General features: G+C 39.6%; 1 gene segment (V, D, J or C); it reads right to left on the bottom strand.

Annotated features, from left to right (window-relative positions):
* Positions 1 to 365: 365 nt before the first annotated feature.
* Positions 366 to 1059, bottom strand: LOC132649320 (immunoglobulin kappa variable 4-1-like). The segment is given in 2 exon segments: positions 366 to 796; positions 1003 to 1059. Coding segments are annotated over 2 exon segments (480 nt in total).
* Between the last annotated feature and the right edge of the window lie 15906 nt (positions 1060 to 16965).

The raw sequence follows: 16965 nt of genomic DNA, 5'->3' as shown, positions 1-16965 counted from the left end.
TAAAAATATTAATATCGTCAGTTAGCTTTTAAAATAGTGTCCACAAATAAACACATACACACATAGTGACATAGCTGAGGAACATAGAAATCCAACATTGTCACCTTGGAGTAAACAGAATACTCAAATACCAGAACTTGACCAGCCTCTACTGGACACAAGTCCCACAAATTCCAGAAAGAGTGAACCCCCTCATGGGTCCCCTCCGCACACATAGATACCAGAAAGAGCAGAGCCCCCATGGCCCTCTCCACAGCTTCCAGATGGAGAGCGTGCTCCTGAGTTCTTTTTCTATTTTCATAAAGGATTTTCTTACCACTGAACCCATAATTTTCCCTTTGCTCTGCAAACTATTTGTCAGTTTCTCAGACACACTGGCTATCAGGCAAAAGGGGGAAGTGTGCAGGGCCAGGACTGTGTGTGCTGCAGGCAGGTGGTGAGACTTTCAAGGAGGTTTGTGTGGGAGACTGAAGCACTGTGGGAGGATAATCGTAATTCTGCTGACAGTAATAAACTGCCATGTCTTCATCCTGCACACTGCTGATGCTGAGAGTGTAATCTGTCTCAGATCCACTGCCTGTGAAGCGATCAGGAACCCCAGTGTGCCGAGTGGATGCCCCGTAGATCAGCAGCTTAGGAGATTGCCCTGGTTTCTGCTGGTACGAGGACAATAAATTCTTTTGGTTGTCACTATAATAAAGACTCTGACTGGACCTGCAGCTGATGGAGACCTTCTCTCCTGCTGACACAGCCAGGGAGGATGGAGACTGGGTCATCACGATGTCTGCACAGGCACCTGCAATCAGGAATGCAAAATGAATACGCATATAAAAGCAAACAAAGATTGAAAAACAGTTGAAATTTGTCACTTAACATATTTGTACTATCATGTTGTCAGAGTATTATTATTGAAATATGAAATATTGAGCCTGGCAGACTCCAAGTTCTTATCTACAAGAGAAGTGACTCTGTGTAAAGGTTACAATACTTTGAGTTTCTCACCAGACACCCAAAGCAGCAAGAACATGAAAACCTGGGTTTGTGACTTCATCTTGCTCCCCCTGCTGTCTGATGCAGTTCAGTTCTCATTGCAAGGGCATGGTTTATATATATATATATCCTCAGCAGCTGTGCTGTGCTGTAAGGGGCCCATGCAAGGCAGGCAGCAAATACAAAAGCAAATGCCTGTGAAGTGTTTGAGTGTAGCTGGTATGAATCAAGAGTCAAAAATATTACAGGGAGCATGAACAATCACTGAAAAAGGCTGCCTTACAACTCTCAAACACAAAATTACCAGGTGCTCTAATAGCAGACCTGGCTTATAATTCAAGACATTTAAATAAATTGACTTCTGTAGAAACATTAGTAGAGCTATCTGAGATTGACTGTCCTAGGGAAATAATAGGTTATGTTCAAAAACATCACAAATACAACAAAAGAAACAGAGTAAGAAAGCATGCTAAAAGAAAGGGAAGATGGAAGAAATGATGAAAGGAAAAAAGAGAATCGAGGCTAAATGTGTTCAATATTACTCATCTCCAAAACCACTCTGATAATGAAGACAGAGAGCAGGGCCTCAGATATTTGGGCTCTAGTTTCAAAGATAAACAAAGGACTAAGATGGAAAGAGCATCCCAGAATTCACTCTGTGGATATCCAGGCAGACATTAATTTAAGTCTGAGATCATAGAAACTTTAATCTCAAAAAAAAAAAAAAAAAAAAAAACGGATATCCAGCAAAAACTAACAAGTATCCCCCCCACAACTTCAGGAAATTGCAAGAGAGATCTAAATCTGAACAAATAAAAGAGGAAACACCAGATTTTTCATGAAGTCATTGTTGTAGACCAACACTGCCGTAAGTTTTATTCAAGGAATACTAAATTACTAGTGTAATTGAAACTGGAGTAAGATGGGCTTCTGCACTCTGCCCAAAGGTTGCCCATAATTCTCAGAATCTAAACTGATAGTCTGCAGGGCAGAGCTTTTCAGAGGTCCTCTGTGTCAGGCTCCTGACTTTTCCCTCTTTTCTCCTTCTTCTGAAGTCCAGCCTCTTTGACTTTCTGGGTAGGAATTGAGCATTTTAGCAAGAGTCTTCCCTCTTGATTTGTTTCTTTAGGTGTACAGATTTTAGTAGGTTTATCCTATATTATATGTCTATATGAGTGAGTATATACCGTGTGCATCTTTCTGCTTCTGGAAAGAAGTGGGAAACAGTAAGATCTGGAGAGGACAGGAACTCCACAAAGAGAGCAACAGAACCAAAAATTCTGAGCACAGGGGTCTTTCCTGAGACTGATACTCCAACCAAGGACTATGCATGAAGATAACCTAATACCCCTACACAGATGTAGCCCATGGCAGTTCAGTATCCAAGTGGGTTCCATTGTAATAGGAACAGGGACTGTCTCTGACATGAACTGATTGACCTGCTATTTAATTACCTCCCCCTGAGGGGGAAGCAGCATTACCAGGCCACAGAAGAGGACACGGTAGCCACTCCTGATGAGATCTAATTGACTAGGATCAGAAGGAAGGAAAAGAAATCCTCCCCTATCAGTGGACTTGGGGAGGGGCATGCATGCAGACAGTGGAAGAAGGGAGGGATTGGGACAGGAGGAGGGCGAGAACCAAAGGGGGGATAAAAAGAAAAGATGGGCTTCTGACAAAGTGAAAAGGTAAATCTCTCCAGAAAGGGGCAGAGCCATCCTCATCTATGTAATGATTTCACAGAGACCAATAGAACACTATATCAGTGACTGTTACTATCCAAAAGGTGAAAAAAACTTATGGCTATGAATAAAAAAATCAATAGCAATAAGCGAAACGACAGAACCTGCCAGGACTTCATATTACTGAAATCTGAAAGTATATATGAGAAGTAAATTATGTAGCCAGAATTATGCATAAAGCAAAAGAGAAAAATAAATATGTGAACTGTCATGGCAAGGAGTGGAGATTCACATCTGTACTCCTAGAACTGGAGAGACAAAAGCAGAGACTCATGAGTTTGAAGCCAGCCTGGGCAGATACCAACTTCTATACAAATCTAATGTATACAAGGAGACAATCTCTCAAAATAGTATCATTAATCAACTTGTTATAAGGCAGCTCATGGCATTATCTACCCAACTCAGATTATTTATCTGATGTTAATGTTTCACCATTGAACCATAAATATTATTGGAAAATAAATATTCACTTATCTAATATGCATAACCTTCTATTTTGAATTAAATATATAATTTTATACATCTACTTTACAGGTATAAAATGTTAAATAATTTCTGATAAGCACATTCAGATCTCTTCTGTAAAACCTCTAACACAACATCATATGAGAGAGGTAGACCTTATGTGGATACAGGAAGTTCCTAATCTCAAGGTCAAGAATATGACAGACAAGGAGCTCTGCTCCTGTCAGGGTCTAACAAGTTCTCATATGCCTTTGATCTCCACTAAACTTTACATTTTTCTTGTGACAGTAGCAGTGAGCTCAGAATGTGCGACATTCACAGCTGCTCTTTCAGATTGGACAAATGGAGACAGGGATCTTACAAATCCAAAGATTCCATGTGTTTCTCACAGTATGCCAGTGGAGAGTATGTGCTCTAAAGAGGTAAAAATTTCAAGTTATATTATATATAATATAAACAGCCCAACAGTCCTTAGTTACTTATCAAGTTTAAACAGTATGTCCTAGTGCAATTGATTATGTTGGCTCTGATTAGAAATGGACTATAACCCTGCTGGCTGAACACAATACTGATTAATATGCCTCCACCTTTTTAAACAAGAAGTCTGAAGCTGATGGCCTTCAGCTCCTAGGACACAGCACCTTCTTCCATGGGTGCCACTGTGTTTTCAGGACCAGGGAATATCAGTCTGATATGCTGCAAACTATCCTGGGACAGTACAAAGCTGAACTCAACTTTTCTGTTCCATCACTAAGAATCTTTTATTCTCTAGATAACTGGCTATGTCTACCCAATATGTGACAAGAAATAGTAGACACAGAAAGATTTTTGAAGAAAAATTAGCAAAAAAATATTGCTTTATGAAAAGTTTCTGATTAAGAATAATGAGTTTATTTAAGAGGGTTTCAACCTGCAGGACCCATCTCCTTTTAGGTCAAATGATACTGCCACAGGGGTTGCCTAAGACCATGTGAATTATCAGATATTTACATAATGATTCATAACAATAGGGAAATTTCAGTCATGAAGTATCAATGCAAATGTTTTGGTTGGAAGTCACCATATCATGAGGAACTATACCTAAAAAGTTTCAGCATTAGGAAGGCTGAGGACCACTGGTTTACATGAAGAACTTACTTTATATTCATTGTCAAAGATTTTCTTTACTTATTAAAAATAATATCCTACAGAAATTCAAAAAATGAATAACGTATATAGAGATAATAAGTTCACATCTAAGTACAAGGTCAATTCTAGAAGGCGGGGCAAGATGGCGGCGCCTGGATGACTCTCATTCTGACCAGCAGCACAGCAGGATCTGCACAATGACCAGCAATCAGAACTCGCGGCCATAAAACACAAGTGATTGTGTTTCCCAGGTGAGATGATACCCCACGGTGGGGGATTCAATCAGCTTTAACTCACCCAGCTAAACTGCAGAAGAGATCCCGGTTCTGCCAGGCGCTTGGTCATCAGCCCAGAGCCACATGCCAGCATGCTCTGGTCACTGTCCCAGACTGAACTGTGGGCACCACAACATCACAGACTAGAATTTCCAGTTGAGACATAACCCCACGATGCAGGAAACGATTGGGACCTTAGGTCACCCAGACATCTGCTGGAAAAGACTCCAGTTTCGTAGGCTACCCAGTAGCCAGCCCAGAGCCAGAGCTGGGGACCCAGGTACCAGCATAGAACCCTGCCTGAGTGCCTGATTCACTGCCTCAGATAGAACTGTGGACCCCATGGAACCAGAGACTGAGTTTCATTGTTGGGTGCAAACCCACAGGGAGGGAAACAGCTGGTCTAATCTCAGAGCACTCAGCTGATACCACCACCCAAAAAAGGTCTTGGGAAAAATTATCCAGTTTAGGCAGACGCCCAGGCTCCTAAATGCCGAAAGGCAGAGTCATGCACATCTGTGCCTGTGGGTTCTACTCGCCATCCCAGACAGAATGGTGGTCCCCAAAGCAAAGACTGGGTGTCCCTGTCAGGAGGAAACCCCAGAGAGGGAGTATCATCAGGTCTAACACTCAGGACACCCAGCACCAAAAGACTTTCTGGATTCACACAGACTCCAGGCTCTAGCCTTCTACTGCAGGCAAGAGTGCTGTGCTCACCTGCCATTATTGAGTAACGCTAGGGCACTGGGGGACACAGCTGCATCCTCAGACCTACAAAAGCCAGAGAGCCATTACAGCAGCCCTTAGGTACTGTGCCAAGGATCAACCAGTTGTCCCTAGCTAGACTGACAAAACTGTGGGAATCCCTGGTCCTTCAAGAGGGCTGCACCCAAAAATTACACCTTAGAGCAAGAGCTGCTGCTCACTAAATTCAGAGCAAGAAACCCAATAGCAGGACAGCTATCACCAGGACCTCTCCTGATGAGAGGAGAGCCTTCCTGAATACCACAGTTGCCATACAGGTCCATACACCTGAAGTAAACTGTGACAATTCCTGAGAAGCACCACTATTCAGTTGACCATGCCCAAAAAAGCAGAGGAGAACTTCAGAACCCCACCAAATGGATTCTCCCCTTCCCAGGACTCAGCAGGCCCCAGAAATTAACAGACAACTCCGGAGACAGAGAGATGGGTAGAGGCCAGCGAAAAAGTGTAACCAAAAAAAGGGAAAACAACATGGCAACCCCAGAACCCAGTTATCCAGTGGTAAGTAGCCCTGGACACCCTAACATAAGTAAAATTCAAGAAGATGACCTTAAATCTATGCTAATGAAAAGGTTAATGGAGGAAGTAAATAAAATGTGTAAAGAATTAGAGGAAGATATAATAAAACAGATTATGGTCATCCGTAAAAAAATATAGGAAGATGCAGCCAAACAGTCTGTGTCATTGAAAGAAATAAAAGAAACAGAGGGACATTCAAACAAACAGCTGAAGGAATTGAAGAAAAAACAGGAAAATACAGTCAGACAGATGAAGGAAATCAAAAAAACAGTTCAAGATCTGAAGATAGAATTGGAAGAATTAAAGAAAACACAAACAAAGGAAATCACGGAGAGGGAGAACCTAGGAAAGAACACAGGAACTACAGAGGTAAGCATAACCAACAGACTACAAGACATGGAAGAAAGAATCTCAGGTGTGGAAGATACAATGGAAAAAATCGATGTATCCCTCAGAGAAAATAATGAATCTAAAAAATTCCTGACACAAACCATCCAAGAAATCCAAGACAACATAAAAAGACAAAACCTAAGATTAAAAGGAGTAGAGGAAAAAGAAGATTCCCTCCTCCAAGGCCCAGAAAATATTTTTAACAAAATCATTTAAGAAAATTTCCCCAACTTAAAGGGGAAGCCTATAAGAATACAAGAGGCCTACAGAACACCTAATAAATTAGGCCAGAGGAGAAAATCCTCCCATCACATAATAATCAAAAGAGTAAGTATACAGAACAAAGAAAAAAAATGCTAAAAGCTATAATGGAAAAGGCCAAGTAACATATAATGGCAAACCCATCAGTATCACACCTGACTTCTCAACAGAAACTATGAAAGCCAGAAGGGCCTGGACAGATATTATGAAGAACCTAAGAGAACACAGATGTCAGCCTAGGCTACTGTACCCAGCAAAACTCTCAGTCCTCATAGACAGAGAAAACAAGATATTCAATGACAAAAACAAATTTCAACAATACCTACACACAAATCCAGTGTTACAGAAGATACTAGAGGGAAAAATACAACCCAAGAAAACTAACTACTTTCAAGATATCATAGGAAATAAATAATCTCACTACAGCAAAACAAAAGTAGCCAAACACACAAACACACTACCATGGCCAACATCAATATCAAAGGATCTAACAGCTACTGGTCATTAATCTCCCTCAACATCAATGGACTCAATTCTCCAATAAAAAGATACTGACTAATAGAGTGGATGTGTAAACAAGACCAAACAATCTGTTGCATACAAGAAACACATTTAAATAACAAAGATAGACATTACCTGAGAGTAAAGGGCTGGAAGACGGTTTTCCAAGCAAATGGACCTAAGAAGCAAGCAGAAGTAGCCATCCTAATATCTAATAAAGCATATTTCCAACCAAAATAAATCAAAAGAGATAGATAAGGACACTCTATACACATCAAGGGAAAAATACACCAGGAAGATATCACAATCCTGAACATCTATGCCCCAAATGCAAGGGCACCCACATTTGTAAATGAAACTTTAATAAAACTTAAACCACACATAGACCCCCACACATTAATAGTGGGAGATTGCAACACCACACTCTCAAAAAAGGACAGGTCAACAAAACAGAAATTAAACAAAGAAACAATAACTCTGACAAAGGTCATGAATTAAAATGGACCTCACAGACATCTACAGAACCTTTCACCCAAACTCAAAAGAATTTACCTTCTTCTCAGCACGTCATGGAACCTTCTCCAAAATAGACCATATAGTTGGTCACAAAGCAATTGTAAACAGATACAAGAAGATTGAAATAATCCTTGTATCCTATCTGATCACCATGGACTAAAACTGGGCCTCAATGACAAAAAATAGCAAAAGGCCTACACAGACATGGAAACTGAACAACTTGCTTCTAAATGACAGCTGGATCAGAGAAGAAATAAAGAAAGAAATTAAAGACTTCCTAGAATTCAATGAAAATGAAGGCACAGTATACCCAAACTAATGGGACACAATGAAAGCAGTGCTACTGCACTCAGGGTCAGCCGCTTTGGACCCAGAGAAGAGCATGTCTGATTGCATGCGGGTTGATGCCCCAGGTCCCGCCTCTGAGAAAAAGGTATTGGACGGGTCTGATGCTCTTTGGGTGGATGACACCTAAATGAACATCTGTACAAAGTCCCAATTTATTTCTAATATCAGAGATCAGACCTCTACTCTTGCCTGATGCGTCTAAAACAAAAAGGGGGAACTGTAGAGAGCTGCGGAATGCTATGCCTTAAAGATGGAGCTGGTTTCCGCCTTCCACCTTCCCGATGGTGAGTGCTCTCTGTCACGAACAACTCCACATTTGGCTAAGGCCGAGGATCTGGCTTGCTTCCATGTATGTGGACCTATCTGCATTGCCCCCGTGGCACGCCTGGGTTGGCTACCCAGAGGCTATTTAAGCTGTGGGGGCTGGCTTTCCCCGGGGTCCGAGGATTGTTCAATGTTCCTGAATAAACTGCATTGAAAAAAAAAAAAAAGAAAGCAGTGCTAAGAGGAAAGTTCATAGCACTAAGTGCCTTCAAAAAGAAATTAGAAACATCTCATGCAAGCAATTTAATGGCTCACTTAAGAGCCCTAGGGAAAAAAAAAGAAGCAGACACACCAAGAAGGAGTAGACGGCTGGAAATAATCATACTCAGGGCTAAAATCAATCAATTAGAAATAAATAAAACAATTCAAAGAATCAATGAAACCAAGAGCTGGTTCTTTGAGAAAATCAACATGATAGACAAACCCTTAGCCAAACTAACTAAAAAGCAGAGAGAAACTATCCAAATCAACAAAATCAGAAATGAAAAGAGGGACATAGCCACAGACACTGAAGAAATCCAAACAATAATTAGGTCTTACTTCCAAAGTATATATGACACAAAATTTGAAAATCTAAATGAAATGGACAATTTTCTTAACCGATTCTACATGCCAAAGCTGAATCAAGACCAGGTAAACCAATTAAATAGTCCTATATCCCCTAAGAAAATAGAAGCTGTCATCAAAAGGCTACCATGCAAAAAAAGCCCAGGGCCAGATGGTGTCAGCGCCGATTTCAACCAGACCTTCAAAGAAGAGCTAACACCAATACTCTTCAAACTATTCCACAAGATAGAAACAGAAGTAACACTACCCAACTCATTCTATGAAGCCACAGTCACCTTGGTACCTAAACCTCACAAAGACCCAACAAAGAAAGAGAATTTCAGGCCAATCTCCCTCATGAACATTGATGCAAAAATACTCAACAAAGTACTTGCAAACTGAATCCAAGAACACATCAAAGACCTCATCCAATACGACCAATTAGGCTTCATCCCAGTCATGCAGGATGGTTCAATATACAGAAATCCATCAATGTGATCTACCACGTAAACAAACTAAAAGAGAAATACCACATGATCATCTCCTTAGATGCTAAAAAGGCATTTGACAAAATCCAACATCCATTCATGTTTAAAGTATTGGAGAGATCAGGGATACAAGGCACATACCTGAACATAGTAAAGGCGATATACAGCAAGCCTATAGTCAACATCAAACTCAATGGAGAGAACTTAAATCATTCCCACTGAAATCAGGGACAAGACAAGGCTGTCGGCTCTCTCCTTATCTTTTCAACATTGTTCTTGAAGTCCTAGCTAGAGCAATAAGACAATTGAAGGAGATCAGGGGTATACAAATTGGAAAGGAAGAAGTCAAAGTATCACTATTTGCAGATTATATGATAGCTTTTGAGTGAATCCAAAAACTCTACCAGGGACCTCCTACAGCTGATTAACACCTTCAGCAAAGTGGCTGGATACAAAATTAGTTCAAAAAAATCATTAGACTTCCTGTATACAAAGGAAAAAAGGGCCTAGGAAGAAATTAGAGAAACAACACCCTTCACAATAGCCACAAAGGACATGGTGTGAACCTAACCAAGCAAGTCAAAGACCTGCATGAAAAAAATTTCCATTCTCTGAAGAAAGACTTAGAAGAAGATATCAGAAAATGGAAAGATCTCCCATGTTCATGGCTTGGCAGGATTAACAGAGTAAAAATGGCCATCTTACCAAAAGCAATCTATAGATTCAATGAAATTCCCATCCAATTACCAACACAAGTCTTTACAGACCTTGAAAGAAAAACTCTCACCTTCATATGGAACAACAAGAAACCCAGAATTGCTAAAACAATTCTCTACAGTAAAAGATCTCCATGAGGTATCTCCATTCCTAATCTCAAGCTGAACTATAGAGCAACAATACTAAAAACTGCATGATACTGGCATAGAAACAGACTGGTGGATCAATGAAATCGAATAGAAGACCCTGACATAAACCCACACACTTATGGACACCTGATTTTTGACAAAGATGCCAAATCCATTCAATGGAAAACAAAAACAAAAACAAAAACAAACAAACAAAACAAACAAACAAACAAACAGCATCTTCAGCAAATGGTGCTGGTCTAACTGGATGTCTACATGTAGAAAAATGTGAATAGATACATTCTTATCTCCCTGCACAAAACTAAAGTCCAAGTGGGTCAAAGACCTCAACATAAAACTAGACACACTAAACCGCTTAGAAGAAAAAGTGGGGAATACCCTTGAACTCATTGGCACAGGAGTCAACTTCCTGAACACAACACCAACAGCACAGGCTCTAAGAGCAACAGTCAATAAATGGGACCTCATGAAACTGAAAAGCTTCTGTAAAGCAAAGGATAATGTCCTCAGAAAAAAACGACAGTCTACAGATTGCGAATAGACCTTCACCAACCCTATATCTGACAAAGAGCTAATATCCAGTATATATAAAGAACTAAAGAAGTTAAACAGCAAAAAATCAAGTAATCCAATTAAAAAATGGGGAACAGAGCTAAACAGAGAATTCTCTGCAGAGGAATATCGAATGGCAGAGAAACACTTAAAGAAATGCGCAACCTCATTAGCCATCAGGGAAATGCAAAACAAAACAACCTTAAGATTTCACTTTACACCCATCAGAATGGCTAAATCAAAAACTCAAGAGACACCACATGCTGGAGAGGTTGTGAAGAAAGGGGATCCCTCCTCCACTGCTGGTGAGAGTGTAAGCTTGTACAACCACTCTGGAAAGCAATCTGGCGCTTTCTCAGACAACTAGGAATAGTGCTTCATCAAGATCCAGCTATACCACTCCTAGGCATATATCCAAAATATTCTCCAGTACACAATAAAGACATTTGGTCAACCATGTTTGTAGCAGCCTTATTTGTAATAGCCAGGAGCTGGAAACAGCCCAGATGCCCCTCAGTGGAGGAATGGATGCACAAATTGTGGTATATCTACACAATGGAATATTACTCAGCAATAAAAAAACAAGGAAATCTTGAAATTTGCAGGTAAATGGTGGGATCTGGAAAAGATCATCCCGACTGAGCTATCCCAGAAGCAGAAAGACGCACACAGTATATACTCACTCATATAGACATATAATATAGGACAAACTTACTAAAATCTGTACACCTAAAGAAACTAATCAAGAGGGAGGACTCTTGCTAAAATGTTCAATTCCTATCCAGAAAGGCAAAGAGGCTGAACATCAGAAGAAGGAGAAAAGAGAGAACAAGTCAGGAGCCTGACACAGAGGACCTCTGAAAATCTCTGCCCTGCAGACTATCAATGTAGATACTGAGACTTATGGACAACCTTTGGGCATAGTGCAGGGAATCATAGGAAAGAAGTGGGAAACAGTAAGATTTGGAGAGGACAGGAACTCCATAAGGAGAGGAACAGAAACTAAAAAATCTGAGCACAGGGGTCTTTCCTGAGACTGCTATTCCAACCAAGGACTATGCATGGAGATAACCTAAGACCCCTGCATAAATGTAGCCCATGGCAGTTCAGTATCCAAGTGGGTTCCATTGTGATAGGAACAGGGACTGTCTCTGACATGAACTGATTGGCCTGCTCTTTAATTACCTCCCCTTGAGGGGGAAGCAGCATTACCAGGCCACAGAAGAGGACAAGACTCCTGATGAGACCTAATTGACTAGGATCAGAAAGAAAGAATAGAAGTCCTCCCCTATCAGTGGACTTGGGGAGGGGCATGCATACAGAGGGTGGAGGAAGGGAGGGATTGGGATGGGAGGAGGAAGGGAATCACCGGGGAGATACAAATTGAGTAAAGTGTAACTAATAAAGAAAAATTTAAAAAAATGTACACAAGAAAAAAAAAACATGATAATCTTCTTAGATACTGAAAAAGCATTTGATAAAATCCAACACCCACTCATGTTTAAAGTCTTGGAGAGATCAGGGATTGAAGGCACATACCTAAACATATTAAAGACAACATACAACAAGCCTATAGCCAACATCAAACTAAACAGAGAGAAAGTTAAATCAATCCCACTGAAATCCCACTGGGAGCTTTTGTATTTGATTGTAGTCAGAATCTGCTTCTACAGGTAAGCATACCATTTCCTCAGAGTTAACACACCTCTTATTTTGTGTTCTAAGGCATTTAACCTTATAGTTTCCTTGTAAATAACCACATTTACCACAATTAATAAGCGGGGTATTTTGATAACTGAGACCTCTAGCTATAATTTGTCATATGTTATGGCTATGCACCTGAGTGCCAATATCAGTTGTCTCTCTTATTCATTCATCTATTGGGTTCCTCGTGCTTTTAATGGTCTAAGTGCTCCTTTACATTCAGTATTTGCACACTCACATGCCAAGATCATTATCAGCACTTGTCTGGTCTCATTGCCTGGTATGGCTCTATGTAGAGCTGACCCAGTCTCTGAGAGAAGTTGGTAAAGTCTTTCTTGGGGTCTTGAATTACCTTAGTAAATGAGTTGGTTGTTTTACCAGGCTTCATAACCATATCTCATGCTCTTAACGCTTCAACATGACATTTTTCAATTACTACATCATCAGATTGAATTTGTTTTGGTACATCAGCACAATGGCCTTCAACATGCAGCTGATCCTTATCAACATTTATCACCTATGTTATATTTCATTGTTCTATTTTTGTGGATTCATTTCTCCACCATGATAACCATTGTAACTGCTAACCAGCTTCTAACGCAGCTGACACCAATCTCTTCCAATATTGGGGGATAAGTCTATTTTGGGTAGGCCTCTTGCTTAACATTTGCTTATTAAAACATGTATGTATTCCATACTTTACAATGCACTCTTTAAAATGCTTTAAATCTAGCATTTCTGCTGGATGCCATGTCCTCTTATCATATGCTACACCACCATTAGTACAGGCACACAGTGCACAAAGACTGGGGAACCTGAGTGTGCTCTGTACTCCCAAACAACTCCTCTGGTGGTGTAATTGGCACAGTAGTAACCTGTTTTCCCTGTACTGCCTTCTGCTTTCCCTGGCCTCTGGACTCACACAGGTATTGTGGGCATTGACAGCACCAGTGAATGGAGCAGGGTTGGGTGGTAATCTGCCTTCTAGCCTAATTTGGTTTCCTCTTTCATCTTGTGAAAAATTTCCAATCACAGACATCTGGCCTGAACACTATTCATCCTCTTCCACTGGCACATTTTGATTCCAAGCAGTTCAACCACTTCTGTAAACTCTCTAGGCACATAACCAGCTCTGCAATCTTTTCTAACACCAGAGAATTGAGTGAAATTTCTGAATTTTCTGCTTTCCTCCCAACCTTTTTCCACATAGAATATATAAAGACTATGAAGCAAAACAAGAAAACGCCTCTGGGGCAAAACAGGAGATGACACAGTGGAAGTAGCCACTGCATTGCCAACCTCCTTAAAGAACATTGCCAACTTATCAAAACTTGATGATTCTTCCACTACATTAGAAGAGAAGTTACCCATTGTGCATAAGCAACATTGGGAGCCACATGATGACCTTGATTTTTCAACAAACCTACTTTATTTAGGGTTATAAAATGTTTCTACCTCTTTTCGAACTTGTCAACAGAGGGTAGGAGCGAAAGAAAGTGATTGGGAAGAGAGAGCTATGCTCTCTCTTCTACTTTCTGCTGAGTAGGGACTTTCTGCTGAGTAAGGTCATAAGATTCTTTTGGGGGCAATGCCAATACCAATCCTCCAGAAATACAGAACTCCAGGTAACCAGCAAATCAGCTAACAGCAAATGCAGCAGCAGGATGAACCAGCAGCTAGCAGTCCTCCTCCAAGCAGCCATGCCTTCTGCCTCTGGGCTCTCATATTTATACCCCTCAAAGTCCTCAGAATTCAACAATTCCATTTTTCAAAGACCACGCTCAACAGAAAACACTTAGCAGGTATGGACAAACTAAAACCTTTATTATGGGAGATTAAAAAAAAACATGTTTATATATCATAAAACAAAACATCCACAATAAATTTTTGTCTCAATGACCTATTTATTGGTGAAAGTAGGTTTTAAAATCTTCCACTACCAATGTATGAAGGTCCATGTGTTATTTAAGCTATAGTAGTATTTATTTTACAAAGTTTGGTGCCCTTCTGTTTGAGGCATAGGCATTAAAAATTGGAATCATATTTTGGTGGGCTCATACATTGCTAAGTATGTAGTATCTGTCTTATCTCTAATGATTAGGTTTAGTTTCAATCTAATTTGTTAGATATTAAAAATATCTATTAGCTAATATATATATATAACAGGATATCTGGCATATATATATACATACTATCTAGATGTATATGCATATATATGTATATATCTACTAGATATATATACTAGTATATATAGTGTAGATATATATATACTAGATAGATTAGTATGTCTAGCATTTATAATCTAGTACATATATATACATACTAGATAGTAGCTATTTTAGATATAGCAGCTATAGTAGATATATACTAGTATGTGTAATACACACACACACACACACATATACACATATACTACACATGAACATTTTTGTGTAGAGTAGTCTGGACTTGTGTGAGATCACATATATCCTGTATTTGTAAAGGTATAATTAATACTATAAGTTGGAATTTTCCTTTACAAACGTTATTATGTAGGGATGGCTTTGTACAAAAATATATTTAATTTGCCTTTTCATAGAATGTCTTCTTTTCTCAGTCTATGGAGATTAAAAGTCTTGCTGTATATAGTAATCTGGCCTGGCATATATGGTCTCTTAGACTCTGTAGCATATCTACTTAGGCCTCTCTGTGGCTTTTAATATCTTCAATGAGAACTCGGGTGTGGTTCTAAAAGGTCTGCTTTTATATGTTACTTGGAATTATTCCTCTGTAGTTTTTAGTTTTCTTTACTTATTCTGCATGCATATTGTTTTGATTATTATGTGCAGATGGAACTTTCTTTCATAGCCAAGTCTAATTGATGTTTTGTATGCTTCTTTTCTCTAATAGGCATCTCCTTTGGATTTGAAAAATTTTCTTCTACGATGTTGTTGAAAGTATTTTCTGAGCCTTTGAGATGAATGTCTTCTCTTTCCTTTAAAACTATTATTCTTACATTTGGTCTTTACAAAGTTACCTGGATTTCTAGATATTTCTTATTAGGAATCTTATAAATTTAACATTTTTCTTTACTGATATATCTATTTTTTTTCTCTTGCATCTTCAACCCATGAGATTCTGTCTTTCATCTCTAGTATTCTGTCAGTTAATCTTGCCAATATACTTTCTATTTGAATTCCTAAATTTTTTATTTACAGCTTTTGATCTGTTTGGAGTTATATTGACTCTATTTCCAGTTTTATGTCTGGAATAGTTTTATCATTTTCTTAAAATGTTCTTATATTCCTCGATGGTTTTGATAACTGTATCCAGATACTCCTTAAGAAACTTTATCGTGTTCATAAAACTGTTTGAAGGTCTTTAAAGTGTGCTTCAGCTATGATGGGATATTCAGGGCCTGCTCTGGTAGGATAGCTGGACTCTAGTGGAGTCCTAGATGTTTTTCAATGTGTTTTCACACTGGCATCTTGGTGTCTATGTGGGGTGATTAAAAGACTAGATGCTGATTTCTGGACTTGCCTATGTTGAAATTTTGTTCCTTGGTTTCTGTTTCATCCCTTCATTTTCAAAGTGTCTTGGCCATGTGCTGCCTGTTCTCCTGACCTGTTCCACTGGTATGTTCACAGGGAATGCAGACCAGTGTTGGAGGCTGTATAACTTGCATCATTTGGGATAAGAATATTGGAGAAAAGGAGTTTGTAATTTTGGGGGATCAGGTCAAAGAGTCAACCATGTTCTCAGCTACAGACGTGGGGGTGAAACTGTGGGGACTGGATGTCCGGAGCAGTAGGAGAAGTGTGGGTCTGCCTTCATCCTACTGGAAGGAGTAGCTCTTGGATTGCCAGGGGTGGTGCCTCCTAGAGTTGGGATCTAACACAAAGCAATAGTGAGGAGTAGGAGAGGATGCTTTGTGGACTCTACAGGAGTAGTGGGAGGGGAGGGTCCAGCCGATACTATGTTGCAACACTAGGAACAAGATTTGGGAACTGGGTCTGTGTAAACAGAAGAGAAGATCTGCTGGCAGCCTACCTGGATTTCTGGAAGATAAAATTCCATATCCTAATTTATTACTTCATTTTATCTTCTTATAGGTATAGTTTTCCTTTTTTGTAATTTTAATTCTTATGTCATACATTACACCTGGACCTTAATATTCCCTTTCTTCAGTCCTTACTTTCTCCTCCGCTTCTTTCTTTCTGCTCCAGATACAGTCCTCCTCTTTTCCTTTCAGTAAAGAACAGCCCTCTGCCAACAGAATAGTGGGTAATAAGTTACAATAAGACTAGGCATAGACTCTGATATCAAAAGTAGACAAGTCAACCCAGTATCAGGTTCTCAAGAGCAGGCAAAATAATCAGAATTATAGGGAACAGAGCTAGACAGAAATTTCTCAACAGAGAAATATCAACATGGTGAAACGCACTTAAAGGTTCAATGTCTTTAATCACCGGGGAAATGCAAATCAAAACATCTCTGAGATTCCATCTTATGCCCATCAGAATAGCTACGATAAAAAGCGCAAATGACTGCACATGAAGAACAGGATATGGAGAAAGGAGAACACTCTTCCACTGATGGTGGGAGA

Source organism: Meriones unguiculatus, chromosome 19 (genome assembly GCF_030254825.1).
Source record: "Meriones unguiculatus strain TT.TT164.6M chromosome 19, Bangor_MerUng_6.1, whole genome shotgun sequence".
Classification (NCBI taxonomy): Eukaryota; Metazoa; Chordata; class Mammalia; order Rodentia; family Muridae; genus Meriones; species Meriones unguiculatus.
The sequence above is the reverse complement of the archived record's forward strand: the minus strand, read 5'-3'. Positions and strand labels throughout refer to the sequence as shown.